Source organism: Verticillium nonalfalfae (genome assembly GCF_003724135.2).
Source record: "Verticillium nonalfalfae strain VnAa140/NRRL 66861 chromosome Unknown scaffold_26, whole genome shotgun sequence".
NCBI lineage: Eukaryota > Fungi > Ascomycota > Sordariomycetes > Glomerellales > Plectosphaerellaceae > Verticillium > Verticillium nonalfalfae.
The window spans coordinates 133,092-159,163 of record NW_021167251.1 but is presented as its reverse complement, the minus strand read 5'-3'; the positions used below and the strand labels follow the sequence as shown (position 1 = coordinate 159,163).

The 26,072-nt window shown below is 56.5% G+C and overlaps 10 protein-coding genes across 10 annotated transcripts; 4 read left to right on the top strand and 6 right to left on the bottom strand.

Moving 5' to 3' along the window:
- Positions 1–1,951: 1,951 nt before the first annotated feature.
- PKC1 (Serine/threonine kinase) lies at positions 1,952–5,775 on the top strand (the record flags this gene model as incomplete). Its single annotated transcript, XM_028638766.1, has 6 exons — positions 1,952–2,408; positions 2,494–2,763; positions 2,824–4,945; positions 4,995–5,196; positions 5,253–5,658; positions 5,714–5,775. 6 exons carry the CDS (start codon positions 1,952–1,954, stop codon positions 5,773–5,775), a joined length of 3,519 nt encoding a protein of 1,172 aa, XP_028496674.1.
- Positions 5,776–6,254: 479 nt separating this feature from the next.
- On the bottom strand, positions 6,255–8,167 carry SHE9 (sensitivity to high expression protein she9; the record flags this gene model as incomplete). Its single annotated transcript, XM_028638765.1, has 2 exons — positions 6,255–7,811; positions 7,967–8,167. The coding sequence occupies 2 exons, from the start codon at positions 8,165–8,167 to the stop codon at positions 6,255–6,257; spliced, it is 1,758 nt and encodes a 585-aa protein (XP_028496673.1).
- Positions 8,168–8,852: 685 nt separating this feature from the next.
- On the top strand, positions 8,853–9,623 carry D7B24_004596 (uncharacterized protein; the record flags this gene model as incomplete). The annotated part of the gene is made up of 1 exon (XM_028638764.1): positions 8,853–9,623. The coding sequence occupies one exon, from the start codon at positions 8,853–8,855 to the stop codon at positions 9,621–9,623; it is 771 nt and encodes a 256-aa protein (XP_028496672.1).
- Positions 9,624–10,024: 401 nt separating this feature from the next.
- D7B24_004595 (uncharacterized protein) lies at positions 10,025–11,597 on the bottom strand (the record flags this gene model as incomplete). The annotated part of the gene is made up of 2 exons (XM_028638763.1): positions 10,025–11,123; positions 11,179–11,597. 2 exons carry the CDS (start codon positions 11,595–11,597, stop codon positions 10,025–10,027), a joined length of 1,518 nt encoding a protein of 505 aa, XP_028496671.1.
- A 1,186-nt stretch (positions 11,598–12,783) lies between these two features.
- On the top strand, positions 12,784–13,274 carry D7B24_004594 (uncharacterized protein; the record flags this gene model as incomplete). Its single annotated transcript, XM_028638762.1, has 2 exons — positions 12,784–13,094; positions 13,175–13,274. The coding sequence occupies 2 exons, from the start codon at positions 12,784–12,786 to the stop codon at positions 13,272–13,274; spliced, it is 411 nt and encodes a 136-aa protein (XP_028496670.1).
- Positions 13,275–13,303: 29 nt separating this feature from the next.
- Positions 13,304–14,760, bottom strand: ALG3 (dolichyl-P-Man:Man(5)GlcNAc(2)-PP-dolichol alpha-1,3-mannosyltransferase; the record flags this gene model as incomplete). Its single annotated transcript, XM_028638761.1, has 3 exons — positions 13,304–14,230; positions 14,291–14,535; positions 14,598–14,760. The coding sequence occupies 3 exons, from the start codon at positions 14,758–14,760 to the stop codon at positions 13,304–13,306; spliced, it is 1,335 nt and encodes a 444-aa protein (XP_028496669.1).
- Positions 14,761–15,073: 313 nt separating this feature from the next.
- D7B24_004592 (uncharacterized protein) lies at positions 15,074–16,349 on the bottom strand (the record flags this gene model as incomplete). The annotated part of the gene is made up of 4 exons (XM_028638760.1): positions 15,074–15,894; positions 15,966–16,063; positions 16,131–16,268; positions 16,324–16,349. 4 exons carry the CDS (start codon positions 16,347–16,349, stop codon positions 15,074–15,076), a joined length of 1,083 nt encoding a protein of 360 aa, XP_028496668.1.
- A 1,333-nt stretch (positions 16,350–17,682) lies between these two features.
- On the bottom strand, positions 17,683–18,237 carry D7B24_004591 (uncharacterized protein; the record flags this gene model as incomplete). The annotated part of the gene is made up of 3 exons (XM_028638759.1): positions 17,683–17,872; positions 17,950–18,093; positions 18,215–18,237. 3 exons carry the CDS (start codon positions 18,235–18,237, stop codon positions 17,683–17,685), a joined length of 357 nt encoding a protein of 118 aa, XP_028496667.1.
- Positions 18,238–21,691: 3,454 nt separating this feature from the next.
- Positions 21,692–23,938, top strand: D7B24_004590 (uncharacterized protein; the record flags this gene model as incomplete). Its single annotated transcript, XM_028638758.1, has 1 exon — positions 21,692–23,938. One exon carries the CDS (start codon positions 21,692–21,694, stop codon positions 23,936–23,938), a length of 2,247 nt encoding a protein of 748 aa, XP_028496666.1.
- A 460-nt stretch (positions 23,939–24,398) lies between these two features.
- Positions 24,399–25,659, bottom strand: D7B24_004589 (uncharacterized protein; the record flags this gene model as incomplete). The annotated part of the gene is made up of 4 exons (XM_028638757.1): positions 24,399–24,692; positions 24,753–24,951; positions 25,004–25,446; positions 25,504–25,659. 4 exons carry the CDS (start codon positions 25,657–25,659, stop codon positions 24,399–24,401), a joined length of 1,092 nt encoding a protein of 363 aa, XP_028496665.1.
- Positions 25,660–26,072: the final 413 nt, after the last annotated feature.

Here is a 26,072-nt window from a genome sequence, read left to right as displayed (position 1 = left end):
ATCACCTCAGCTCGTAGATACCTGGGCGCAGCAGCAATGTGGTTCGCCTTTTGTGTTCTCACTTTCCTTTACAATAGAGTCAGCTTAGCGACTCTAGGAGGGTTGTCCGGATAAACGCCAATTGCGACTTGAAGTACACTATCTTCATTGGAGATCGACCGCTGGCCAACGATCCTTTGTCGATACGAGCTCAGGCACGAGGGATCTACATGCCCCGGAGGCCCTGTTGAGCAGCATTCGGGTGGGCTCTTCGCTAAGCGGTTATGTATAGACAGCGGAAATAAGATCGTCTACGCACCGGACTGTAGAGGCTCGGATGATGACGCGGCACCCATGCCTGTTCGTCTCTTTTCTGTCCGATTTGCAGTTGACTCGACATCGTATCTCTTCATGTGCGAGACCTGCACACACGTGAAGGAAGGTGGCCAAAACCACAGCGCCCTACCAAAGCTAGCGGACAACTGTCATTATGGCGTAGGGCACTGTTCTGGAGCGTTCCTCCATGAATGTCCCTGTGCACCCCTACCTAGTTGAACTCTCGGCCTGGCTGGAATGTGGTTGTGGTGGACAACCCCCGAGGTGTCCGGCGTATGAAGATGATAGGCAGGCATGATATGTGACATGTGTGTGTCAGGCTGCGTAGGGCACAATCACACTCACCGCGACGCACATCAGGAAGGACGGACACAGCTCTCGAAGCATCAGTGCCCCTCTTGTGGCGCGTTGCAGCTCTACGCCTTGCATCTTATGGTGGTGGTGGTGTGTGCGGAGAGCCTTGAGGCCAGTCCTAAAGGGCGCTGAGTGGGTTTTCGTTGCTCTGGCGTGGGGATCTAGGACTTTCGGTAGTCAGACGGGCGCCTGTGCTGCGGTCGGATCAGTCACCAATGACGACGCCAGGACCAAGGTAGTCTGAGACAGTGAGTGTCCTACAAGAGTAAGAACCGGACAAGCCTCGGAAGGGGTTTATTTGTCCGTTCTGGCGAACATTCTGCATGCTGTGCAGTCAGTTATGCTTGGCTGCTAGGCGAACTGCAGTCGAGAGCGTTAGATATCACACTGAAAGATGGCAAGGACGCGGCGAACAGGATATATGGCGGATGTCAACGTGAAAGAGGTGCTTTGGTTCGCGCCATGCGTGGTGGCCGAGCAGCCTCTGACGCCATCACAAAGTGGAAGCCCACGGAGGACGCCTAAAGCAGGTATGAGCCAGGGAGGCCTTATAGCGGGCACGGACGCTGTAAGGGACACCCAATCTGCCGAACATCAGCGACCAGTGCCCTACCGGGGATCAGTATCTTCAGCCCACCTTCGCAGAAGCAGGGCACGTCAGGCATCGAAGAGCATGCCACCCCTGTACCTGCCCGAGGCAAGGCCTGTCCAGCTGCCAGGGCAAATTCCCATTTGTCCTTCCCATGGGCTCTGGCAAGTCAGTGGCCGAGCCCCCCTCCATGCCCGTGCCCATCCCACCTCATCTGCAGCGCGAAACCAGACATGGGCCTGCCCACCCCGCTTTGCTCCTCCCACTGATCAATGAGCTACGTTTATCCGACCTCCCCCCCCCCACCCCTCTCTTGCATCTCGCACCACCAACACACGCAACATTTGTTGTGATCTGCCACACGGCTTCGACCTCACCTACTGTCTCGTGCTTCCTAGCCTCTAGTAGCACGACTACGAGCCGGCCTCATTGCTGCTTTATTCGACATCCACAGGAGTATCACCTTCGACATATTACCCAGGACAACCCTGTCGAGGCAATAGTGGTACGGGGTGACGGCGTCGATGCGAGTTGATACACCAGACGAGCAAAACGCGCCAACAAACCCCTCGAACGACAGACATAGGCTGCATATAGACCTCGCAGCCTTGACCACTGAAGGCACTTGTCCTTACCGACCTATATCGACAGCTTTGACCCCGCGCGTGGCTACGCGCAACCCTTTTGCCCACCATGAGTGACGAAGAGGCGATTCAGAACATTCTCAAAAAGATTGAGCGCGAAAAGGTCCTGATGAATGGCGCCAACGCCATGCTGGCCCAGACCGACAATGACTCTGTCCGATCAAGACTCAACTCCCAACTGCGAGATACTCGCCGAAACCTTCAATTCTTTGAAGAAAAGCTGCGGGAACTGCAGATGCGCCGCAACCAGTCCGCCATGGATAGTATGTCGCTGGGTGGACCTGACGATGGAGCTGAGGGCGACGGCTCGGGTCCTCCTCCGCCGCCGCCAAAGGATGCCGGTTCGTGGGGAGAACATGCTCGCGCCGGCAGCAGTGCCTCCTTCGGTTCTACCCAGTACAGCCAAATCGGTCAGCACGGCGACCTCATGCCGCCTCGCCATCCCTATGCTCCCCCAGGCCCGGCATCATCTGTGCCCAAGCCTCGACCCAACTACACCAAGCTTGGTTTGTCTCCCTGTACAAACCTATCATACGATGAAGACCGTCATGTCTGCCATTTTGTAGAGATAGACTAACAAAAGGTATCCAGATCTGATCAAATACGACAATCCGTACCTGGGACCACGAATTCAGCTCATGCTTTCTCAGATTCAGTTCAAGCTCAAGGTTGAAGAACAATACCTGAAGGGTGTCGAGAAGATGGTGCAGCTGTATGGCATGGAGGGCGACAGGAAGAGCAGAGCAGATGCTTCGGCTCGTAGGGTCGAGAGCAAGCAAAAGATTCTTTTGCTGAAGCAGGCCCTCAAACGCTACGAGGAACTTCACGTGGCTGATGTTGTGGGCTCCGATGATCACGACGGTGAGCACATGATCGCTGAGTTTTTTGTGTCGGGACGAAGCTAACTAACATGACCCTCAGATGATTCCATCAACATGCCCAACCTGCGAAAGCCCTTGACTGGTCAGCTCTCTATCCGCGTAGCACTCATTAAGGATGTCGACCACGCATCCACTGGACGATTCAGCCGCGGGCCGGAGACCTTCGTTGCCATCAAGGTGGAGGACAACGTTGTCGCCCGGACCCGGATCTCTCGAAATGATAGATGGGAAGCAGAGTACTTCAACATTGATGTCGACAAGGCCAATGAAATTGAACTCACTGTCTACGACAAGCCTGGCGAGCACGCCCTACCGATTGCCATGCTCTGGGTCAGGATATCTGATATCGCCGAGGAGATGCGAAGGAAGAGGATTGAGGCTGAGATTAACAGCTCTGGATGGGTGTCAGCCGACAGAATGGGCGCCCCGCCCAGCCAGTTTCCCATGAGCCCGCAGCAGCCGCAAACACCTTCACTTGGGGGGCCTCCAGGCTCCCCGGGAGCGTACGCCTCGCAGCCCATGAGCCCTCAGGGCCAGGCACCGCTCCCGCCTCCCAGTCAGGTTGCACAGCAGCCCATCGATGGCTGGTTCAACCTTGAGCCGGCTGGCCAAATTCGCCTGTCTCTTGGATTCGTCAAGCAGAATAAGGAACGCCGCACCGTCGATCTGGGTCTTGGTCGCAAGGGTGCCATTAGGCAGCGCAAGGAGGAGGTCCACGAAATGTACGGCCACAAATTTGTCCAGCACCAGTTCTACAACATTATGCGCTGTGCTCTGTGCGGCGACTTCCTGAAGTATTCTGCCGGTATGCAGTGCGAGGACTGCAAGTATACTTGCCACACTAAGTGCTATACCAGCGTTGTCACCAAATGTATCAGCAAGAGCAACGCCGAGACGGATCCGGACGAGGAGAAGATCAACCATCGCATCCCCCACAGATTCCAGCCTTATTCGAACATGAACGCCAACTGGTGCTGCCACTGTGGCTACATCTTGCCCTTCGGCAAGAAGAACTGTCGCAAATGTTCGGAGTGCGGCTCCACAGCTCACGCGCAATGCGTTCACCTTGTGCCAGACTTTTGCGGCATGTCTATGGCTGTGGCTAATCAGATTCTTGAGGGCATCAGAACGACAAAGCAGATCAATAAGCAGAAGGCGACTTCCTTGAGCGAACGTACTCTGCGGGGCACTGGACGCACGAGTCCTACTAGTAGTATGAGTTCGTCCACGCTCGTCAGTGGTGGACATGCGCCATCATACTCTACAGGCTCGGCTGAAGCAACAGAAGCCGCCAAGATCATGTACCAACAGCAGACGTCGCAAAGACCGCCCCAGCCTGATCGGACTTCGTCCAGCCAAGCTGCAGCAGCTGCGGCTTCCGCCGCCATGAGTGGCTCGACAGTCACTACCGGCCGGCAGAGCCAGTCGCAGGACTATGGTCGCTACAGCAGCGGCTACCCCACCTCGCCTGATCAACAACAAGATGACCCTTACAACCAGTACGGATCTCAGCAGCGTCCATACAACCCTGCAGACTACGCCAAGGTCAACTCCTACTCAGGCCAGCCTCAGCAGGCAAGCCGCCCGGTCCAGCAGCAGCAGCAGCAGCAACCCCAAGTACCACCACATCAGGTCACTCCCCAGCAGCACCAGCCGCAGCATCAGCAGCACCAACAACAGCAGCAGGCAGCTCCATACCAACAGCCAGCAGCGCCTATCAGCAAGCCTTCTGTACCCGAGCCGTCCCCGACGTCGCCCACCTCCGCTGGCCCGCTTACCACAAGCGGTGGGCGCAAGCCGTTGCCATCGGCCACAGACCCTGGAACAGGACAGCGCATTGGCCTAGACCACTTCAACTTCCTTGCTGTCCTTGGTAAAGGTAACTTTGGCAAGGTCATGCTGGCGGAGACCAAGAGGTCGAAACGTTTGTACGCGATTAAGGTCCTGAAGAAGGAGTTCATTATTGAAAATGATGAGGTTGAAAGTATCCGATCAGAGAAGCGAGTGTTCCTGATCGCCAACAGGGAACGTCATCCGTTCTTGACTAACCTTCACGCGTGTTTCCAAACGGAAACCAGGGTATACTTCGTCATGGAATACGTCAGCGGTGGCGATCTTATGCTACACATTCAACGCGGCCAATTCGGCACCAAGCGTGCCCAGTAAGTCGGTGGTTCAGTTTAGGCAGGTTTAGCAACTAACGCACGATAGATTCTATGCGGCCGAGGTGTGCCTGGCACTTAAGTACTTCCACGAGAACGGAGTCATCTACCGTGACTTGAAACTGGACAACATCCTGTTGACACTCGATGGTCACATCAAGATTGCTGACTACGGTCTTTGCAAAGAGGACATGTGGTTCGGCTCCAACACGAGCACATTCTGCGGAACGCCTGAGTTTATGGCCCCAGAGGTATGAAACCATCATGCTGGGCTTGATTAAGGAGCATATACTAATCCCTGCGCCAGATTCTGCTGGACAAAAAGTATGGTCGCGCAGTTGATTGGTGGGCTTTCGGCGTCTTGATCTACCAAATGCTGCTACAGCAGTCGCCTTTCCGCGGCGAGGACGAGGACGAAATCTACGACGCCATTCTTGCGGACGAGCCACTGTACCCGATCCACATGCCTAGAGACAGCGTGTCTATTCTCCAGAAGCTCCTCACCCGCGAGCCCGATCAGCGTCTCGGCAGCGGCCCGACCGATGCCCAGGAGATCATGAACCAGCCTTTCTTCCGGAACATTAGCTGGGATGACATTTACCACAAGCGTGTGCCCCCGCCCTTCCTGCCGAGCATCAAGAGCGCCACCGACACCAGCAACTTTGATTCGGAATTCACGAGCGTCACGCCAGTGCTTACCCCCGTTCAGTCTGGTATGTTATTTATGCTTCCCAAGTATGACCAACCCCTGCTGACCTTGTCTTTCAGTTCTGTCGCAAGCAATGCAGGAGGAATTCCGCGGATTCTCCTACACTGCCGACTTTGAGTGAAGCATGCAGCGAGCGAGGACATGATAGATGACTAAAAGAGGGGTGAGGATAGGCGGGCGGGCGGGCGCAAGGCGGGAGGGGGGGGTCTAGTGTCGACAAGACTCGACATCAGCAGCCGGATGACCATCCGGCTATGTTTCAGCGATGCCTCAGTTGAGGCTCATAGCCTCACTAAGTGAGTCTGGGAGACCATGTTGGTTTTCTACACTTTCAGCGATGCCATCAGGCTCGGACGTCCTCGGCGCAAGCTCTGCCGGATGTCCTATCTGAATCTGGTTGTGATGGAGGGTGGGCCATGACCGAAGGTCGCTGGCAGATCGCGGCATAGCGAATTGCACACCCGTTAATAAAGAGCGTTGCGGTTTCACGTAGTGTACAAGTGCGATATGTGCTTCAAGTGCCTTGCGAGGGTGTATTGTTTTGTGGGGATCTATATTCTGTATACAAGGTATCTTACAGCATTTGTACAAGGGAGGCCCCTACGTCCGCCTCAGGAGCATGAAGACGACGCCGGAGGCGACGGCGGCACCGGCTGCAGCGCCTTGGAGTGCCAGGATCGATGCATCCCGCATGCGCAGGTCGATTCTGCGCTCGCTATACAAGTCTTCTGCTCGGTCTCTCCACAACGCGGGTTCAGAGAGGAAGGCCTTCCAGGTGGTAGATTGCGGGGGTGTCATGTCCGCTTCTGGTTCCGCCTCTAGTTCCGCAACGGGCGGCTCTGCCGTCTCGGGCACCGCCATGCCCGCAGCTTCCGCTGCTGCGAGAGTGCCCTCGGCTGTCGGCTCGACATCTGCGCCGACCAAAGGTCCTGGTGTCCCAGCCGATTCGCCGAGACGACGGTCCGCGTCCGCCGCCGCAAAGGCGTCGCCGTCCCGCTCCCGCTGCGTGCCGGCGAGGAGGCCCTTGACGGCAGCAAGCTCGTCCCTGACGCTCTCGAGGACGGACTTCTCTTCGGCGACGACGGCGCGGACGAGCCTGCGGCGGCGCCAGGGCTCGGCGAAGAGCTGCAGGACGATGAAGAGGAGGACGTTGACGCCCATGAGGCCCCAGGTGCCCCATGTGCTGGCGCGGCGGATGCGGTCGCTCCAGATCTGCTCCTCGTGGTAGCGGCGCAGCATGCCGGCCATGAGGGCCTGGCTGAGGCGCTGCTCCTCGGCCTCGGCCTCGGCGAGGGCCTCGCTGGCGCGGGCGACCTCCTGCTCGAGCGTGTGGTCGCGGCGGTAGAGCTCGGTGAAGCGCTCAAGGTCCTGCGGCACCCACGACTCTTTCCGCGCGAGCAGCGTCGTCGTCTCGCGCTGCGTCGCGGCGCGGTCGCCCGTCGCGTTCTTGTAAGACTGGCGCGTGGCCCGCAGGCGCTGGTGGGCTGCGGCGAGCGACGTCTCGAGCGCCTCGTTCTGCGTCTTGATGCGCTCGATCGATGTGTAGCCCGTCAGATCGTTGAGGGTCTGCGAGGCCGTCAGGAGGCGGACCTGCAGCGTGTCGATGAGGCGGGGGATCGTCGTCGTCAGCAGCTGGCTCGACTGGACGCGCGAGGAGAGCTGGTCGAACGGGGACGGCGTCCGGGAGGAGGGGGGCGCGTCGGAGGAACATGGAGAGGACGCATCATTTGAGGAGGGGGAGGATGACGGTCTGCTTGTGGTGCTTTCGGACTTTGGTAACGAGCCGTCCCGCAGGAAGGGCTGTGGGGAATTTGTTGTAACCGGGTCTGGCCTGGACTCGATGAGAGGCTCCGAGCTGGATTTTGTAGAGTCGGGGTTTGATTCGGATTCGGAAGGCTTCGGCGGCGGAGAAGGGGGAGGAGGTGGTGGAGGAGAGTTCGAAGAAGAGTAGAGTCGAGAAGATGGGGAAGAAGGACGGAGAAGCTGCCAAGTGAGGGAGCTAGCTAGTTGGAGATGTCGTCGTGCCGCCAATTGTGTCGGGGAGGGGCGGGCCAGCTGGCTCATGAGGCGCCATGATGCAGGCCTCGCCAGTGGCAGTGACTGCATGGTGGTGGATGTCGTTGCTGCTGTTGCTGATGCTGCAGGGCGGATGCAAAGCTGACTTTGTTATTTCAGACGAAGTAGTGTGCCCCCAAAATAATGACACACCGAACCGAGAGGCGTCCTCAGTCAGGCAGTTGTGGTACTTCAGACCAAGCACACAGTCTGGACGAAGCTCAAACCCCAACCAAAGCATCGACACTTGAACGAACAGCCGAGCCGCGTTGTTGGACCTCGATTGATTTTCTGCCGGACTGAGAGTACTCACCGCCTTCTTCGTGAACACAACGATCCGGCGTCGGCGCACGCACCGACCGACCGGGTTCCGACGGGGTCGGTGAGAGGCAGCCTGTGGGCCCCTGTCCATTGTCACAGTGGAGGCTCGGCAGGTTTCTGTGCGTCTCGGCGTGCATCTACAGCGGGCCTCACAAGGCGGGACAGGGCCACACACGGGGCTCCACAGGGCACCGTAGGGCATTCGATTAAGGGGGTGACACCAGGCAGGTTCGGAGGGGGCCAGCGAGCGCTACAGGTCCCCTCCTGCAGGGGGGTCCGACGGCGCTAAAAGGCCCTGAAGAGGGGCAATGACGCTGCAGTGGAGGGGCACCTTTTCACACTGCCATGGCATGAGGGGCAACAAAACAACGCATCGCAGGCTGGATTGGATCCCCTGGATGCGGGACGATTCAGGCTGAGACCCGGACAGCGGGCATCTGGTGTGAAGCCCGCCGTGTCTTGGGTCGTTGATGTCTGAAGAGATTGTCGTTGAGGGGAGGGGTGGAGGGAGCGAACCTGCGCCGTCCGAGTGACAAACGAAACGGTTGAGGTTCATCACGTTCAGGGTACCTAGGTCAGGTTCAGGTATCAGGTACCTTGGATCCTTCTCCATAGTATTAAATCTCTGCCGCGCCTCGCTCGTCACTTGGCCGGACATAAACCTTTAGGGGCTGCCCGTACTTGACGATCGTCGGTCGGTCCCTCTCCCATCGTCTACCTACCTGCTCTCTCCTCAAACCATACATCCTTACTGCCCTACTTCCATACCTTACCTGACCTACCTCCCTGCTACCCTACCGCAACAACACCATAACCGTCACGATGGGCTCCGTCTCCAACAGCGATACCCCGGCGCTCGCCACCAACCCCAAGATCATCTTCTTCACCGACTTTGACGGCACCATCTCGATCAAGGACTCCAATGACTTCATGACGGAAGAGCTCGGCTACGGCCGCGAGCTGCGCCTCGTCGAGAACGACCACATCCTCTACGGCCGCAAGACGTTCCGCGAGGCCTTCCAGGGCATGATGGACTCGATCAAGCTGCCCTTTGACCAGTGCATCGCCACGCTGCGCGCCAACATCAAGCTCGACCCCGGCTTCCGCGACTTTTTCCACTGGTGCCGCGCCAACAACGTGCCCATCGTCATCCTCTCCGGCGGCATGCGGCCCGTCATCCGCTCGCTGCTCGAGATGTGGCTCGGCGACGAGGCCTCGTACATCCAGATCGTCAGCAACGACGTCGCCCCGCGCGAGGGCAAGTCCATCAACGACGAGGCCGGCTGGCGCATCGTCTACCACGACGACACGCCCTTTGGCCACGACAAGTCGATGGAGATCCGCAAGTACTCGGCCCACGCCGACCGCCCCATCATGCTCTACGCCGGCGACGGCGTCTCCGACCTCTCCGCCGCCCGCGAGACCGACCTCCTCTTCGCCAAGGCCGGCAAGGACCTCGTCACCTACTGCGAGCGCGAGAGCGTCCCCTTTGTCACCTTCCAGGACTTTACCTCCATCCACAAGACGGTCGAGGCCATTGAGGCCGGCACCCTCACCCATAAGGACGCTGCCCTCGGCCGCATCCACACGTAGACCTGCCACCTCTCGAGTCCCCCTTTCGGTTTCCACAGCGGGAAGAAATGAAGAAGAAGAGCGCGGTGCGATGAGACTACGATGTGCATGAAGACCTAGTACCTATTTGAACATACACGGTATGCTAGATCCGGAGGCTTTTCTTTTTCCTTTAGACCATAGATTTCCGTCCACAGCACTTGGCATAGTAGCATGTGTGGCGCCAGGCGTATACAGAGAGAGAAAGAGAGAGGGAGAGAGAGCATGAAAAAGAAAGAGTTAAATTAGTAAAGTAGCCCACTACACCATGACACCGTGACCAGTCTTTCCCGAAAAAATACCGCTTGCAATTTCCATTCACTTTGGTCCACCCTGCTTTTGCTCCCGAAAGAAATAAAAAGACCACACACGCTCCTGTCCCCCTACTCATTACGCTTCCTCTGCGTCGGCAGCCAGAACCAGCAGGCCGTCATGCACACGAACAGCCCCAGCGCAATGGGGTGCAGCACCCAGGTCCCGAAGGCCTGGGCCAGCAGACCGGTGGTGAAGGGGGCGACGGCGCCGCCACTGCTGCCAAAGGCCGAGATGACGACCATGCCGCTGGCACGGTGCTTGCCGCTCATGCCGCGCATGAAGACGGCGGCGGCGCAGGGGTAGATGGGCCCCAGCAGCAAGCCGACGATGGCGAGCGACGTGGCGGCGCCGACGAGGTTCGGCACCTGCCACACGAGCAGCTGGAAGCAGGCGGCGCCGGCCGTGACAATGTAGACGAAGCGCTTCTCGCCGATGCGCTGCGCCGGCGCGCTCAGCAAGAAACGGCCGAGCGTGATGCCGGCCCAGAAGCCGGCCGTGACGTAGCCGACGGCGCCTGGGTCGCCGACGTCGCGCGTCGCGATGAGGAATGAGATGACCCAGCCCGAGATGGACACCTCGGCGCCCTGGTAGGCAAAGATGAAGAGCGCGCCCAGCAGCACGAGCCGCATGCGCAGCGCGTAGAACATGGAGAGGAACTGCGAGTTGGCGGCCAGTGCCGCCGCCGAGAGCGTCGGCTGCAGCGTCAGCGGCTGGTCGCGCTCAAACTTAGCAAACGACCACCAGCCGAAGAAGAGGTTGCCAAACGCCAGCGACAGCGGCAGCACGTAGAATCGGTACCACGGGTTCCCGGACGTCGCAATGGCCGTCGCGATGATGGGGCCGACCGTACCGCCGATGCCGTAGCTGCCGTGCATGGCACCGAGAGCCGTCGTCGCGTTTTGCAGGGAGCCGCAGAAGATGTTGTTCATGGCCAGGTTGATGGACATGGCGAAGCCCAGGAAGAAGAAGCCGACAATGATGGCCGGGAAGGGGGCCCCGACGATGAGAGGAATGTACGCCGCCAGGAGGATGGCTTGGCCGAATACGAGGAGGTGTGCGCGGGACATGCGTGCGCGCAGAGCGTCCAAGAATACAGCGGCAAAGATGAAGCCCAAGGCATTGCCCACGAAAATGAGCGACACGACGGCGTATCCGATGTTGTAGTGCCTGTCCAAGTCAGTCAGGCATGCAGGTCTCTCTCAAGGCTTGAGGCAAATCTCACTTCTCCATGTAAGGGATCAGGGCGCCCGGGGCACTGTCATTGAGACCGTTGCCCAGGTTCATCAGACAGGCAGTCAGAAGCCGCCAGCGGTTCATGTAGGGATCCCACATGCTTTGAAGGGGCTCGGCAATGTCAGTCGCATCCTGAGACGGACTGCCAGGGCGGCTCATCTCGAGATCGCTCCCGCCCGGTGGTGAGGAGGGTGGTGTCCCCGGGCGAGACGACGGCCGGCTGGCACCATGCTCGGTGTGAAGCCTCTGAAGCTCGATGGACTCGTCACCCCGGTAAGGGGCACCAGGGTATGTTCGTTGGACAGCCTTCTGGGGTGGGGGGGGGAAACCGTCGCTGGGCGAGGCAGCGGCGGCCGAGGCCTCACGAGACTCGACCTCGACGAGAGACTTGAAGAGGGAAGAATCCATTGCAGACGAAGCTTCGGTAGAGGATTGGCACCTTAAGGCATACGAGGCATCTGCACTGGTGTAACAGGAACAGGAACAGGAAAAAGAGGAAGAGGGCAAAGTTAAGGACCGATCTCAAGTATCAGACAAGAAGACGGAGCTTCTAAAAGGAGCGAGGGGCGCAAAGGCAAAGTCGGAATGTTCAGAAGACTAGAAAAAAAAAGGTCGAGCCCAGGCCACGTGAATCTCACGATGACAACGAGGGTAGCCTCTGATGACTCTCCGGGGAAGATTTGCAAAGGGCGCCAAGGACCTCCACCGGACTCGTCTTGGGAATTTTGCCCGAGGCGGACTGTGGAAGGACCACGGCCGACCTATGAGCCTTCTGCCGGGCAATGGATGCACTCCACCACCGGATGCCGCCGTCGCAGGGCCTTATCCGCCTTACCGCTTATCAGACCCGGTCGTCACGTATCCCGATGGCTCATGATACGCCGGAATGGCAAGTGTGCGACATGCAGACTGCGCATGGTGGCGACGGCGAGCTGCATGCAGGCTCGATGAGCACGTTGTCTGGTGATAGTGACCGTTCGGTCGTGACCCGATGCTTTCATTGGTACTTTGTGTCAAAGGGGAGCGGCATGTGGAGTCCGATAGCTCGCTCAGCAAGCTCTGCTCTCGCAGCCAGATCTTGCAGTTAAGAATGGATGGGTCGTGGCGGAGACTCCCTCTTTGGGCAGTCCGCACCTCCTTTCGCATCAATGACTCTGCCACCAGCTGCGGCGGAGAGATCATTACTGCAAGGGGTGACAAAGTTGGTAAGCTGTCGAGAGATTGCGTATAGTGCTGGTTTCTCCTGTGGCACATATCGGCCGTTCCGAGGATGCACAAGTGAGGTTGTAGTCAGTGGATGGAGGTGAAGATGAAAAGGCAATTTCACTTCAGACATTTCGGGTTATGTGCACGTCTCCCTTATCGACCGGTGTCCAAAAAAGCGTCATATGCATTGTGCGAGGCGCAAAAGCTGCCCCGCGCTTTTCACAGAGCTACCCCGCCATACCAAAAGTCTGTCTCGCAGAGAAGGGTCCATCCCGCTAGTTTGAATCGCGTGTTCCGGTCCGAACGAAATTTCTAGTTGAGCCTTGCTGGTCCAACACGCCACTTGCTGGATATTCGCTTCGCGCACCGGTCCTGCCTGCTAGTGATCATGGTCCGCGTAAAACGCAATGTTCTTGCGGCCGCCGAGGAGTCGGCCACTCCTCCCAGCGCTCTCGAGCCCAATCAGTCGGTAGCCAAGGTCATCAAGGCTGAGGGCAACAACCTCTATACCTGCCTGCTTCCCAACAAGAAGGACATTCTGCTCGAGCTCGCCCAGCGATTCCGCAACACCATCTGGATCAAGCGTGGCGGCTACGTTCTGGCTGAGCGCTACGACGCCGACCAGCTGAACGGCCGCGTCCTGGGTGAAATTGTCAATGTCGTCGGTGACGAGAAGGCCTGGCGCAAGCAGCCCTACTGGTGAGCTTTAAGCCCTCGTGTCCAAGGAGCCCCGTGTCAAGCCGAGTGATCAGGCTTGCTGATAAACCCTTCCTCAACAGGCCCAAGGAATTTGGCAAGAACAGCGGCCTTGACGACGAAGACGACGAGGACTCAACCGTCGGGAAAATGCCTCCCTCCGATTCTGAGGACGAGCCGTGAAGAACTACACGCCTCCGAACCTTCAAAGCTCACTGCTCTTTCGACCCAGCCTTCCTGCCCGGTGGTAGGTGAGGCTTTGGAAGGGGTGCGTTCTCGAGCTTGTCGTTCGCCGTTCCGAACCACACGCTGCCAACAGTGAAGGCCAGCATACCCACGACGACGCTCGAGCTGGCATCTGTGCTGGGGTAGACATTCCAGGCCCACTCCTGTACACCCCACAGAATGTAGACAAGGGGGAACGGGATACCGCTACGCCAGAGGAGGTATGGAGTCGCCCAGGCAAGATAGGCATAAAATTGGTAGTGGAGGGACCGGGCGAAGAGGAGGCCGATAACATTGGCCGTCAGGACCGTGGTCATGATGTACTTGGCCGTCACGAAACCGGAAACCTGGATCTCCTCGAGGGGGTTGAAGGGCGAGTCGGCCTTGAGGAGTGCTGGGATCATGGCCGACAGCGGCTTCTGGGCGGGCTTGAGCCAGCGCGTCGTGATGAAGAGCCACAGGACGCTCACGTGTCCGGTCAGTAGCGCCAGCGAAAAGCCTTGGCTCAGAAACAGTTCCTCGCCCACAAACCGCCAGTTGACTGTCCACTTGTACAAGAACTGCCGCGACAACTCGAATGCGCGACCCCAGTACGACCGCATATGCCTCGCCCAGAAGGGCAATCCGATCAGAGCCTGTAGCTGTGCCATGAGCCACGCCAAGCGTAAGCTGCCCTTCAGGCCTCGGCCGAAGAAGAGGACCACAGCCACGGCGGGCACGCTAAGGAGCAAGGACATTTTGATCCCCACGCCCCAGCTGTAGAGAAGCGCGCCAGCAGCCCAGTTACGACGTTGCATGCTGAAAATGGCCAGCCAGAAGAAAAGGGCTGCGACACCGTCGTTGAAGCATCGCAGGACGAAGATGCTGTGTAGTCGCTTCGACAGGACAAGAATCGGAAACATGTAGGGCGGAACCTGTCTGCCGTCAGAACGCATGTCACAAAACCCCGAGGGTCGAGGGTTGTTGGGTCCCACCTTTGCCTGCCAGTAGCATGCCATGACCACTGCCAAGGTTGCCAGATATAAGATGGCGAACAAAAATTGTGCAAAAAGAACATCCGTCCCCTCATCGGTCAGGTAGTAAAGTCCCGTGTAGGTGTAGACATGCGCAGCCGGATAGACGAGAGGGCCGGTGCCGCCTTTGATCTTGCTGTAGTCGCGCTCGCCGGCAACGATTTGTCCAATTTGTTCCATGTACGCGACCCAATCAATTTCGGTGTCTAGAGACCCAGGGTTAGCTTTGCGGCATGTTTGGGCATGCACGCCTCAGAGGGGTGCTTACAAGGAACCTTGAGTGTGATCAGGATGCAGAGGAGAGCATCGAAGATCAGGAGAGCAATGGGGATGGCCCGAGAAAGCTTGTGTCGCCCGTTCACAATGTCGAGAAGAAAGTTGATGGGCTGCGCAGGGGCCGCTGCTTTGGTCGCAAGCTGCTGGTCCGCCATGGCTGCTGAGGTGTGCCGTCGCGGTACGATGCAGCGTGTTGCTTCTCCGGACGTGTCGCTGTTGATGTAGCTGAAGCTCGGCGCTTGCCTATAATGCCACCTCGGGGATCTACAACTTCTGGGACCGATACCGTGTATTGTGCACAGTGCTCCTGACTCAAATACTGTGTTTCATCATGCCTCTTGCTCCCCTTCAGCATCATCCGCCTGCAACCGTTTCCATGATTGTCTTGGCTGTGAAAACTTTGGTCAGAGCTGTAAACGTATCCGTTGGCATAGATCATCCATAAGTACAGATAAGAGGAGCGCAGAGCTAAAGCTTCGCTTTGCTGGCCTGACCGAGCTCGTTGACGAGCTCCACCACCCGCTCAGCACATCCATAAGAGCCCTGAAATCCCCAGCCAGCATGTCCATAGTTGTGAACCACGGGCGTTCCGTCCTCGAAAATACTCGTATCCGTCTCCAGCCTAACACCATCCTTCCTCGTGGGCCGTAGTCCGACACCATGTCGGATAATGTCCAAGGCCTCGATGCCCTTGCCGTTGGTCAAAGTCGGGTTGAGCTCGACGCACCGCTTCATGATACGGATCGCCGTGTTCGGGTCCGGGTTGGCCTCCCAGTTACCCTTCTCATACGTGCCGCCAAGGATTGTGCCGCCGCCCGATGCCCGTTGCATGAGGTAACTTACATCCGTCGCCACGTCCTCCGTCCCGCTGATCGTCGACATCGGCGTCGCCTCGTTCCTGACGAGCACGATCTGGCCTCTTGCCGGGATGACCGTGGCGTCTTCAACGCCGCCTAGGCGACAGGCGAGTAGCCCACTAGCGTTGACGATGCAGTCTGCCGGCTTGCCCGAGTGATGCATCGCCTTTGCCTCGTGGATATGCGACAGGACGGCACGCTTGACCACGACGCCGTAACGACGACACTGGCCGACAAGCCAGGGCAGGTAAAGCGCCGTATTGAGACACACAGAGCCGAACTCGCTACCGGAATGGGCGGCGGCCGGCAGTTCCTCGGGCTTCAGGTCGCGATAGTCGTCGAAGAGATGACGGAACCAGGGGTCATCTGCGAAGAGACCGTCGTAGGCATTGCCAGTCGCCATGTCTTTCTTGCGTCGCCAGACCCTAACCTCTGCACGCGCGCATCTGCTGTCAGCCTCTTGTGCTTCGAGGGCCTCAACAGACTCGGGGAGTTTGACGTACTCTGAAAGTGAATGCCAGCTTCGGGGACATCCTTAGCTAACCGCTTGAGCTCAGGCCATGTCCTGCGCTCCCAGCGGCTCTGCTTCTCAAAAGACATGCTGCGCGTCGTCTGTCAGCATGTTGACCCTCACAAACATCGTCACAAGGAAAGCGCGGCCCACATACGGCATAAAGTTGGCACCGGCCCACGGTGACGTATACTCAATGTCATAGTCACCGGGCATGTGCTTCGCAATGACCGTCACCGAGTTGTTCGTATCTTTGGCAAGGAGGAGGGCACTCGTAAGGCCTGAGACGCCCGCCCTGTGTGTCTTGTAAGCGTGCTGCACTGCAATGACGGAAACAATAGGCGACTTACCCCAAAACGACAATATTTTTCACCATTTTTGCGACACTCCTCTTGGAGCAATGGCCGAGGTGCAAAGGCTCTACTAAGTGGGATGGAGGCTCAAGAATGTTTTTGGTCCTTTGAGGATGGAGTCGGGATATAGGGCGATAGTGGCTCCAGGTGCAAAAGGGAGGGCGCCGATGTCAATGGTGGAATTGAACCCCGCAGCTAGCCGCAGCAGTACAATGACTCAAGCACAAGGCAAACGCATGTATCGCTGCTGATGTGAAATGGAAATACTACAGCCACCAGAACGATGGTGTGGGCGGAGCCATCAAATCGAATCATATGTGCAGCGGGAGGGCTTCCTGGGCCAGGCTGACGAGCTGAGCCCGGCCGAGTCCGCCTGCGGGAGAGGGGGCGGGGGGGTTCCGCCTCTCCCCGCCCGATCACGGAGCCTTCAGGGCCGGGATAAGGGCCGTGAGTGTTCGTAGTCAGGCATGCTGGATACATGTACGCGTTTTGAAGTGCAAAAACACAACTGTGGTCGGAATTCCTAGCCAAGTCGATACGACATGCCTGTTATTTATTATGGTGTTCTGTGGTCAAAGATCGACTCAAGCTTAAAAAAAAAAAAAAAAAAAAAACCAATTCGGGAAGAAATTTTTGCGCTGCTGCACAAACCAAGAACAGAGGTAGCTGTTCCCTTCATTTTCTTTTACTCTTGGCTTTCATTTGATGATGCTTAATACAGGCTTATTTGTACTGCGCTCGATAACGCCCAGGATCTCTTGCGTCGTTGTAGATTAGAGGGATAGAAACTTGTCTAGTGGTAGACCATCATGTTTCTGGGATTTCATGAATTCCAATGTGCCTCATCAAACCTTCTGCGCTTGAGAGAATACCAGACTCGCACTCACTCGGGAATGAGGTTTACAAGACAAGTTATCTGCGGAAATCAGAATTTGGCAGAAATACGTCACTTCGGCGCAAGCTGTCGACTGAAGAATGTTTAGACACTTCGTTAGAGAATCGGGCTCTGATAGTCATGAAAAGCACGTTCATGAGCCCGGCCAACACTTTCAACATCACAGGCGCCAACGCGGTAGCGACCACGTAGTTAATGACGCAAAGCTGCGTTTGGTTAGCCTGTAGTTGCACCAAGGTCGGATGACAAGTTCGTCGACTTTGCAACAGACCAAGCAAGCATGGGACAGCTGGGACATCGTCGCCATCCCGATGTACAGATGTATCCAGGTGGTAGGGCGCAAGACATGATGAAAGATTCTCGTGTATTCTCTATGCAGCAGTACATTCCATGAAGCGCCATCCGAGGGCGATGGTATGTGATTTTCCTCCTCTTCCCAGTGGTATCAAGCAACGGCAACATTAGGCGGAGTACTTCAGGAGCGCCTTCTCGAGGGCGGGGGGGTTGGCACCGACAATCTCCTCAACCTTCTGGCCGTCCTTGAAGACCATGAAGGTGGGCATGGCGCGGATGCCGAGCTCCTGGCTCAGGTCGGGGACCTCGTCGACATCGATCTTAAGGAAGTTGACGCTGGTGTACTTCTCGGAGAGCCTGTTGACGAGAGCGCAACCTGTCAGCACAGAGTTCTTCGGCGCCATCTGGCATGGGGGTATAGCATTTGTACTCACTGCGCGTATATGGGGGCAATAGTCTTGCAGGGACCGCACCACGTAGCGAAGCAGTCGAGGATGGCGACGTTCTTGCTGGGCAGGACGTTGTCGGCAGCGAGGGTGACCTCCTCGCCGTTAATGGCCTTGTAGAAGTCCGCCTTGCTGTACCGGATGCCAAGTCAGTATGGATCTTTTTGGAGGGGTTGATGCGCGATCGCGTCATGGACCAAGTCGCCCACGGTCGCTTGCGCAAGGACGGCAGAGGGGACGGCAAGGCACATACGAGTTGATGTTGTGGACGCCCATTTTGAAAGACGAAGTTTGGAACAGCCTAGATGTGATGGCAGGGGACAAGAACTGGGAACTGGGTCGTGACAGAGCCGGTCGGATGGAGTGTAGAAGGAATTTAGTTGACATTGAAGCTGCGGCGTGGGATGGAGGTGCGGGGTGATGTGCTCTAAATAACGACAGCGGTTGGGTCGGGAAGCGGGTGCAGGTGCGGGTGCTGGTGCTGGTGCTGGTACTGGTAGTGTAATGGGACTGTAAGGCGCGTGTTGAGCCCCTCTGACGAAGTCTCTGGCTTCCAGCAATAGTAAGCGTGCTTTCTAATAGGGAGTGCTGCACCGAAAGCTGTGTCTGCCGGGGTTTGAGCCACGCGATGGGGCAGGGGGAGAGACACCGAAGCTCGCAGATTCTTCCAGGTCAGGAGGCCTACCACCGAGGTACTTACTCAGTAATACAGTATACACCAGATACGAGGTCACTCTATCTTGGGGCATGGGCTGTCAAGGTGCGACACAGGGCTGTAGCTTGATTTGTCAGGGCCAGATGACGCCATCTGCAAGACACCTGATTCGGCACGACTAATACTTGTCTGCCACTCACCGAGTCACCGAGAAGCTACAAACGTACAATGTACGTAGATGAGGAATCCGACCCAACGATTCAGTTAGGGGTTCCGGGAATATCACAACATTGATGCTCTGCCGCAGTCTTGCGTGATGCGATCAGTAATCGCCGTAGCATCTTATTTGGAAGAACTGCAGCATGGATACAGGTTTTTTATGCCACTGCCTACTGGCCTTCGGTCATCGTTGGGTTCTCGTTATCAAGCTTCCGTGGTTCGCCCAGACTACCTATGTCGACAGGCACGGGTGAAGAGCACTCCAAATGTTGTTCACTATGGACACCTCTCGGTCGGTTTTCCGGAGACCAGTTGCCCGCTTCGCGGCTGCGTGTGTGACGTCGAACGGTGCATCGGCGCCCGGGCCGCCTCCGTCACAGCGGCGAACATCAATAGCGCCGAACGGATCTAGATGAGTGTCGGCAGTTCTGCCCCTCAAAGCGTATGCCTCGAATCGCTCATGGATTTAAGGTAAGCGATATCGGGAGTGAACCATATGCCTGTCACCTGCTGTGGGATGACGAACGCGCCTCAATCTCATCGGATGATTTCTGAGGGCTCGGGTGGCGCTTGCACGTGAAAAGTGGATGAAGGACGAGTGCCGGCTTCAAGAGAGCGCGGAGTGGTACGAATGACTACAGGTAGCTCAGATGTGTCGTTGTGTTCAATCGGTAGAGGCGGTTGGATGAGTATGATGAAGCTGTGTTTCAACAGACAAAAGCTGTTTGCTGATAAGCGTCATCGCCGAAAATGGCCTTTCAAAGCAACTAAACCGTATCAGTGGATGATTGAGAGGGATGATGCAGAGCCTTTGAACTCAGAATCTGATCCATGGAGGGTGATTGTACTCCTAACGAGTTACTCGACGCCTTGCGATATCGACAGAATGATGCATTCAGAAGAGTTACCAATCGGACCACAACCCATGCGTGAGGTCGGCGTGGGCTTGCCTGATGACTTAGTTACGGATCGTCAGCGTCCAACAGGTGAGTGTTGGTTGGCCCAAGCATGGCCTGTCGCATATGACAAGGGGTGTTGCGGAAGATGGCGCGAGATGCCGTTTCGTTGGATAGAGAGGTAGGGGACGGTAGCCACCTGCAGACAGTCGAGACGCCGCCATGCATGGCTGCAACAGCTACGTATCTATGTGTCTACAAGCGACACGATAATTTGAAATCTTGTTCCGGCTGGAACAGCAGGCAGTACATAAGAAAGATGACGCGTCTCGATTAGGTAGGGCATGAGCGGAATCAGATCAAGACGAGAGGTACAAAGATAGTGCCCCTTGTATGGTGGGAAAAACCAGCAGAGATCGTCAAAGTGCTGTATGTTGGTGTGGATGGCCTGGCGCAGCCTTCTATTCCTGTCCCTTCGGCCATGTTTAGTGGGAGGAACGGATGACGACGACGGTGGCTGCGGCAGCGCTCGAGTCGCGCAAAAAGGGGGCCGACCTGCCGCCTTTTCAGCTTCGGTTGAATTGGGTTCGTATCTGCAATCTCATGAAAAGCCCTTGGCAAGATCACAAGTTGGGGGTTACGTGGTGAACACAATCCGAATGAAGATCATGGTCCTCTTGTCATGTCCAAGGAAGGACGGAAAGACTTGAGCGTTGCTGGGCAAAACATGACACGAGAGCAGCCACGGACGAGATGATGAAACAACGCTTCTTCCCTGGTGATGAGGGGCTCCAACTTCCAACCATCCATCCCACTTGGCCTGGTCCAGTCCTGCCTAGGCAGTCTCAGCTGGCTAGACGGCGCGCTTGCTGCTGTGGAAAGCGAGCCAGGAGCCCGGGGCCAGGCCAGACAGGCCTAGCGTCCCCGAAGCGTGCAGCGCCGAAATGCTTGACTACAGTGCATACCTACCCAACCGCCCTCCGTGTCGGTTCTTCCATTGGCGGCCTGCATGTGTCGTCGATCCAACCCGGTCAATCCCCCCCCCCGGTCCCTGCTTCCACGCCCAGATCCTGAATATAGTCTGTCGTCAAGGGCGCGCCAGCTCTCCTATTTCTCTGCTTCCCCGACTTTTCTCTGCAACATGTGTTCTGAGTTCTGAAGCTGTCCTAGTTGTTGCTGTTCTCCCATTCACCGCCAAGACCATTTCGATTTGACCTGCCGCCCTTCGTCGCCGGCCCTCACTTGCCGAGACAATCCGTGGGGAGACCTTTCGACAGTCCCAACCCCCCCCCCCCCCCCCCCCCTCCATTGACGATACCAGTCCCCCCCCCCCTGCTTCAACGACGTCAGCCAGTTGCATGCGCCGATCGTCCCGACAACCACCACGGCCACGGTAACAGTGGCAACTCCTTCATTCTGGGAATTGCCCTTCAAGTCGGCTTTTGATATCCTGAAACAAGCTTCCTAAAAGTTCTCTACCTACGAAGCCGGCAAAGCTGTCCGACTGCACATTGTTACTCGACATCGCTAGAACCTCCATCACCTCGATCGTCTCTACTTGCCGTGCGACTTGGCTTGTTCTCCGATGTGGCCTTGATTCCGACACTACGCAATTTGAAGTCGCTTCGCATACAACCACTTCGACCACTCCACCGGAACCATCAACTCTTCCTTTCGACAGAGACCCCTACACCGACGCTCAACGAACGCCCGTCTCAAACACATCCTCGTGGCCAAGTGGTGGGGAGAATATTGCAGCACACTTTTTCGCTGGCCTCTTATATGCCAAGCTCCTGGCTCAGAGACACCTCATTCCATGGAACACTGCTAGCCTTCTTCGACCACTCCTCTCTATCCCTATCGAAAGAATACACAATCACCGACGCCCAGTTCGTCATACACGAAGCACTTGCGGCAGGAACTCGACCATTCGTCTTGCTACGAAAGCCGCAAGATTGCGATGGACCACGCATCGCGGCTGCTGGCCACAACAAATCATGTCTACACGCGAGCTGACCTCGGCGGAGATCCGTCAAGCCGCCCGGCCTTCTACAAAACCGTTGGCATATGTCTGGCCATTGCCTCTGGTCTATTTATCGGCGTCTCCTTTATCCTGAAAAAGATGGGCCTACTGGCTGCCAACGCAAAGTACAACGAGGAAGCTGGCGAGGGTTATGGCTTCCTGAAGAACGCTTATTGGTGGGGCGGCATGACGCTCATGATTCTCGGAGAGCTTTGCAACTTGGCTGCATATGCCTTCACCGACGCCATTCTTGTCACGCCTCTCGGTGCGCTGTCCGTCGTGGTTACCACAGTTCTGTCCGCCATATTTCTCAAGGAGCGACTGAGCATGGTCGGCAAAGTCTCCTGTTTTCTGTGCCTGGTAGGTTCAGTTGTCATCGTTATGAACGCACCACAGCAGTCTGCCGTCGCTACTATCGAGCAAATGCAAGACTTCGTCATCAAGCCTGGATTTCTGTCCTACGCTGGCGTCATCATCATTGGCTTTTTCGTCGCCGCGTTCTGGGCCGGCCCAAAATGGGGCAAAAAGACCATGTTGGTCTACATCTCCATTTGCAGCTGGATCGGAGGCTTGAGCGTTGTCGCTACCCAGGGCCTGGGCGCTGCGATTCTGACCCAGATAGAGGGCACACCGCAGTTCAACAAGTGGTTCATCTATGTCCTCCTCGTTTTCGTCATCGCTACTCTTCTCATTGAGATTGTGTATCTCAACAAGGCGTTGAATATCTACAATGCTGCCATGGTCACGCCGACCTACTATGTTTACTTCACCAGCACAACCATTATTACTTCGGCCGTGCTTTTCCGAGGCTTCAAAGGCAGCGCCAATCAGATTGTGAGCGTCGTTATGGGTTTCCTAACCATTTGCGCCGGCGTTGTTTTGTTACAATTATCCAAATCCGCCAAGGACGTACCCGACACGGCTGTATTCACAGGAAACTTGGACCAGATTCATACTATCGCCGAGCAGGAGCAGTCTGAAACTGAACCCAAAGCTGACGCCATTCGTGGTGCTGCGGCCATAGTCCGGAGGTTTTCAGCTACGAGGCAAAAGAGAGAGGCTGAGGAATTCAAGCGACTTCACGAAGAAAAGCAGCGGGAGCAGCTGGCGCCAGTGGGTGAAGATGGGCCGGAGTATGAGTGGGATGGACTGAGACGCAGGAAGACCATGCTTGGAAGCCAAAGCAGCGTCGGGCGGGGCAGGTCCGGCACAGTACGCAGCACCTTCACCATTCCCCGGACTCCAGAGGTTCACCCGCCTCTTGGCATGTCTCATTTCCCCACGGATGACGAGCTTGCCGACATGGACCGACCCAGCTCGCCTGGCATGATGTCTAGCATTGCTGGTACGATCCGGAACCGTGCCCGATCCGTATTAACCCCTAACCGACCCGACTTCTCCCTCGACCCCAAGCAACACCCCCCGATGCCCCCTGTTCCTCTGACGGACATTGCAGTGTCTGGCTACCCGACAAACGACGGAAGCTCTTATCGCACAGGACCTCATGACTCCGATTATGGCGTCTCAAACACAGAATATGCGGGCGCTAAGGGTGTATATCATGCCCGGCATGGATCCCATGTCAGTGGTGTTAGCGGCAGCAGCTCCTTCCTCGCACCTACGCCACCACCGCATACAGCCAAGAGACAATTTTCCTTCCAGAACATCTTCAAACGAGGCCAGACATCGTCTTCTGCCGTCGAAGCTGATGACGAGCTCCCTCATCCCCCACGGTCAGCTGGTCACTTGACGCGCTTCGGTCTGGGATCGCGAGGCAATTCCACTCCTCAGGTTAAGAACGCAACTGAAGAGGAGCAAGCTGGCCTTGTGAAAGGCGACTCACGATCAATGCCAGCGTTGCCTCGATATGATGACGATGATGATGATGACGACGACGATGACGAAAACGACGAGTACTACCCGGGAGATGATAAGCGACATGTGATGGGACACTCTGGCGATGTATCTTTCCCCCAGGCATCTAGGTACGGTCGAGGCATCACAGGATCGCCACCGAGTAGGGCACGAGAGGATCAAGAGGCACAAGAGGCAGAGTATGAAGCACAGCGTTCACGGTACAACACATCACGTGGTGGCAGCGAGAGGAGCCCATCACCGCCGCCACCGCCACCACACAGAACTCCACCGCATAGAAAAGGGGGCAACAGGGACGCCTTTATGTGATGAAGTGCCACGCACAGCGCACAGCGGGCTATACCATCATCACGGGCGCTATCTGTGGATGAAATGAGCTTCTCCATCCTTTGGATGCATGTAAGAAAGAGCATGACACTAGGCCGCCTAATTGTATAAACGGGATCTGTCTCGTCTCGAAAGAGATCGACTTGTAAATAGGAGGCGAGCTAGATACACGAGCCATGATGCCCAAGACACTATAGTAGTGTAGTTGATACATGATTAATGAACATGTGTTTTGAGTTCTCTTCCACGCACTGAGAACGTTACAGTTGAAAAGATCCCCAAGATTCGTCGAAACTCTAAACGACTATTCAGTCCTTCGAGCATGGCCAAGGCCTGTAAGGTAGTATAAGGCTAGATGAATATGAGGAGCCGACAATAAATCCTCCAAAGGCCGTTGGAGTCATATAGCCGGTATACCCTGCAACAACAAGACTTGAATCGCCTAATGGGCAGTACTTGAAGCTACAGTGGCTTCTGGACTCTGCTTCTCGTGGTTGTCGGGCGAATCCAACGACCCCGAATGGCTGGATGAAGGTGGCTGAGGGACCGCCTTTGCCTTCATCAATGGCCACCTGCCCTTGACCTCCTTGAAACGGAGAAGGATCAACCAGGTCATGACAAAGATCCAGTATACATTGTATGAGATGACGGAGCCATAGGTAGCCGAGTTGTTCCATCCGAAGATGGCATTCAGAACACCCCAGCCGCCTCCGCCGTTCAGCTCGGGGTTGCAGCACTATCCCTAAGGTCAGCCCTACGAACATTCATCAGGAAAAACGAGAGAGGTTTTACGGACGTTGAGGTGCCAGACGCTCTTATCGATATCATATGAGCCAGGGCCGCTGCCGACTTCGGCCGCATCGCCTCCTACGGCGTCATTCCACTTTTGCGCCTCGAAAAACCACACGGCGCGAGAGAAGAGGCCTGCGGCAACAAGGTACAACAGGCAGGTCGAAACAACAAGGAAGACCTGGATTCTGGTGGAGGCGCCACTCCTTTGAACATGATTAGACATGACACGAACAATCCGCAGGTAGTAAGACTTACTTGTACAGCAGGAAACCGACGGCGATACCTGCGATCAAACCAACAATGACTGGAAGGGGAACGGCAGATGCAGGGGCGGAGAAGGTGACGCCAGCCACAAACACGATGGCTTCGATGCCCTCGCGGAGAATGGTAATGAAGGGCAGGACAAACATGATGTACTTTTCGGCAAATCGCTTGAACCGTCCCTTCTTGCCGCCCTTGTTGATTGGGGCCTCGAGAGCCTTGGCGAGCTTGATGCGCCACTTTTGCTGCATCTTTCCGACACGCAAGAGGGCTACTCCCATGAGAGTGATGATAATAGAGGCAAAAAGGGCAAACGATCCCTCATAATAGTACTCGTTGGCTTCCCAGCTCACGCGGCCGACACCGTAGAAGACGCCAATGATGATGCCTGCTACAACTAGACAGAGCAAGAGGCCTATACCTACGCCGAGCCAGACCTATTGGACACAGTCAGTAACCCAGGAGCAGATTATATGATCACAATATGAACTTACTTGTCTTCGAAGGATCTTGTAGACACGCTGGTCGCCTTCGGGGCCGCCCAGGGTTTGTTTCAAGAAGGCCATCAACACCGAAACGATGATGACCGTCTCGAGTGCCTCGCGGAAGACCACGAGAAATATGGGGACTGAGAATACATTGACTGTCATGATGTCTACCGAGCAGCAGATTCCATAAGCTGTGATGGTGTTTCTTCTCAGGATGAATTCCCAGGTCGGGCAACTTGGGCAAGAAGGAGGGGGACAAGAGGTCAACTTCGAGGAGAGGGGGACGACCTAGGTCTACTCTTCCCATCTCTTTCGTCTTGCAAGTCGGGACAGCTGCATAGCTAAGGTATGGATAGATTAAAGGGTCCAATGACACGGTTTGGGCTAAGATCAACTTGTCCCGCGATCACGGCTACCGGCACATGGTGCCCCTCTTAGGACTCGTGTTGGGTGGTACCACTTGCGTGACGCTAATGCAGCGGTAGTCCGACTGAAAAGCTTGTCTTCGCCCACTGATGGCCCAACCGAGCGGCTGAAGGTTCATACCCCGGCCAATCACTGGAGTCACTTAACGA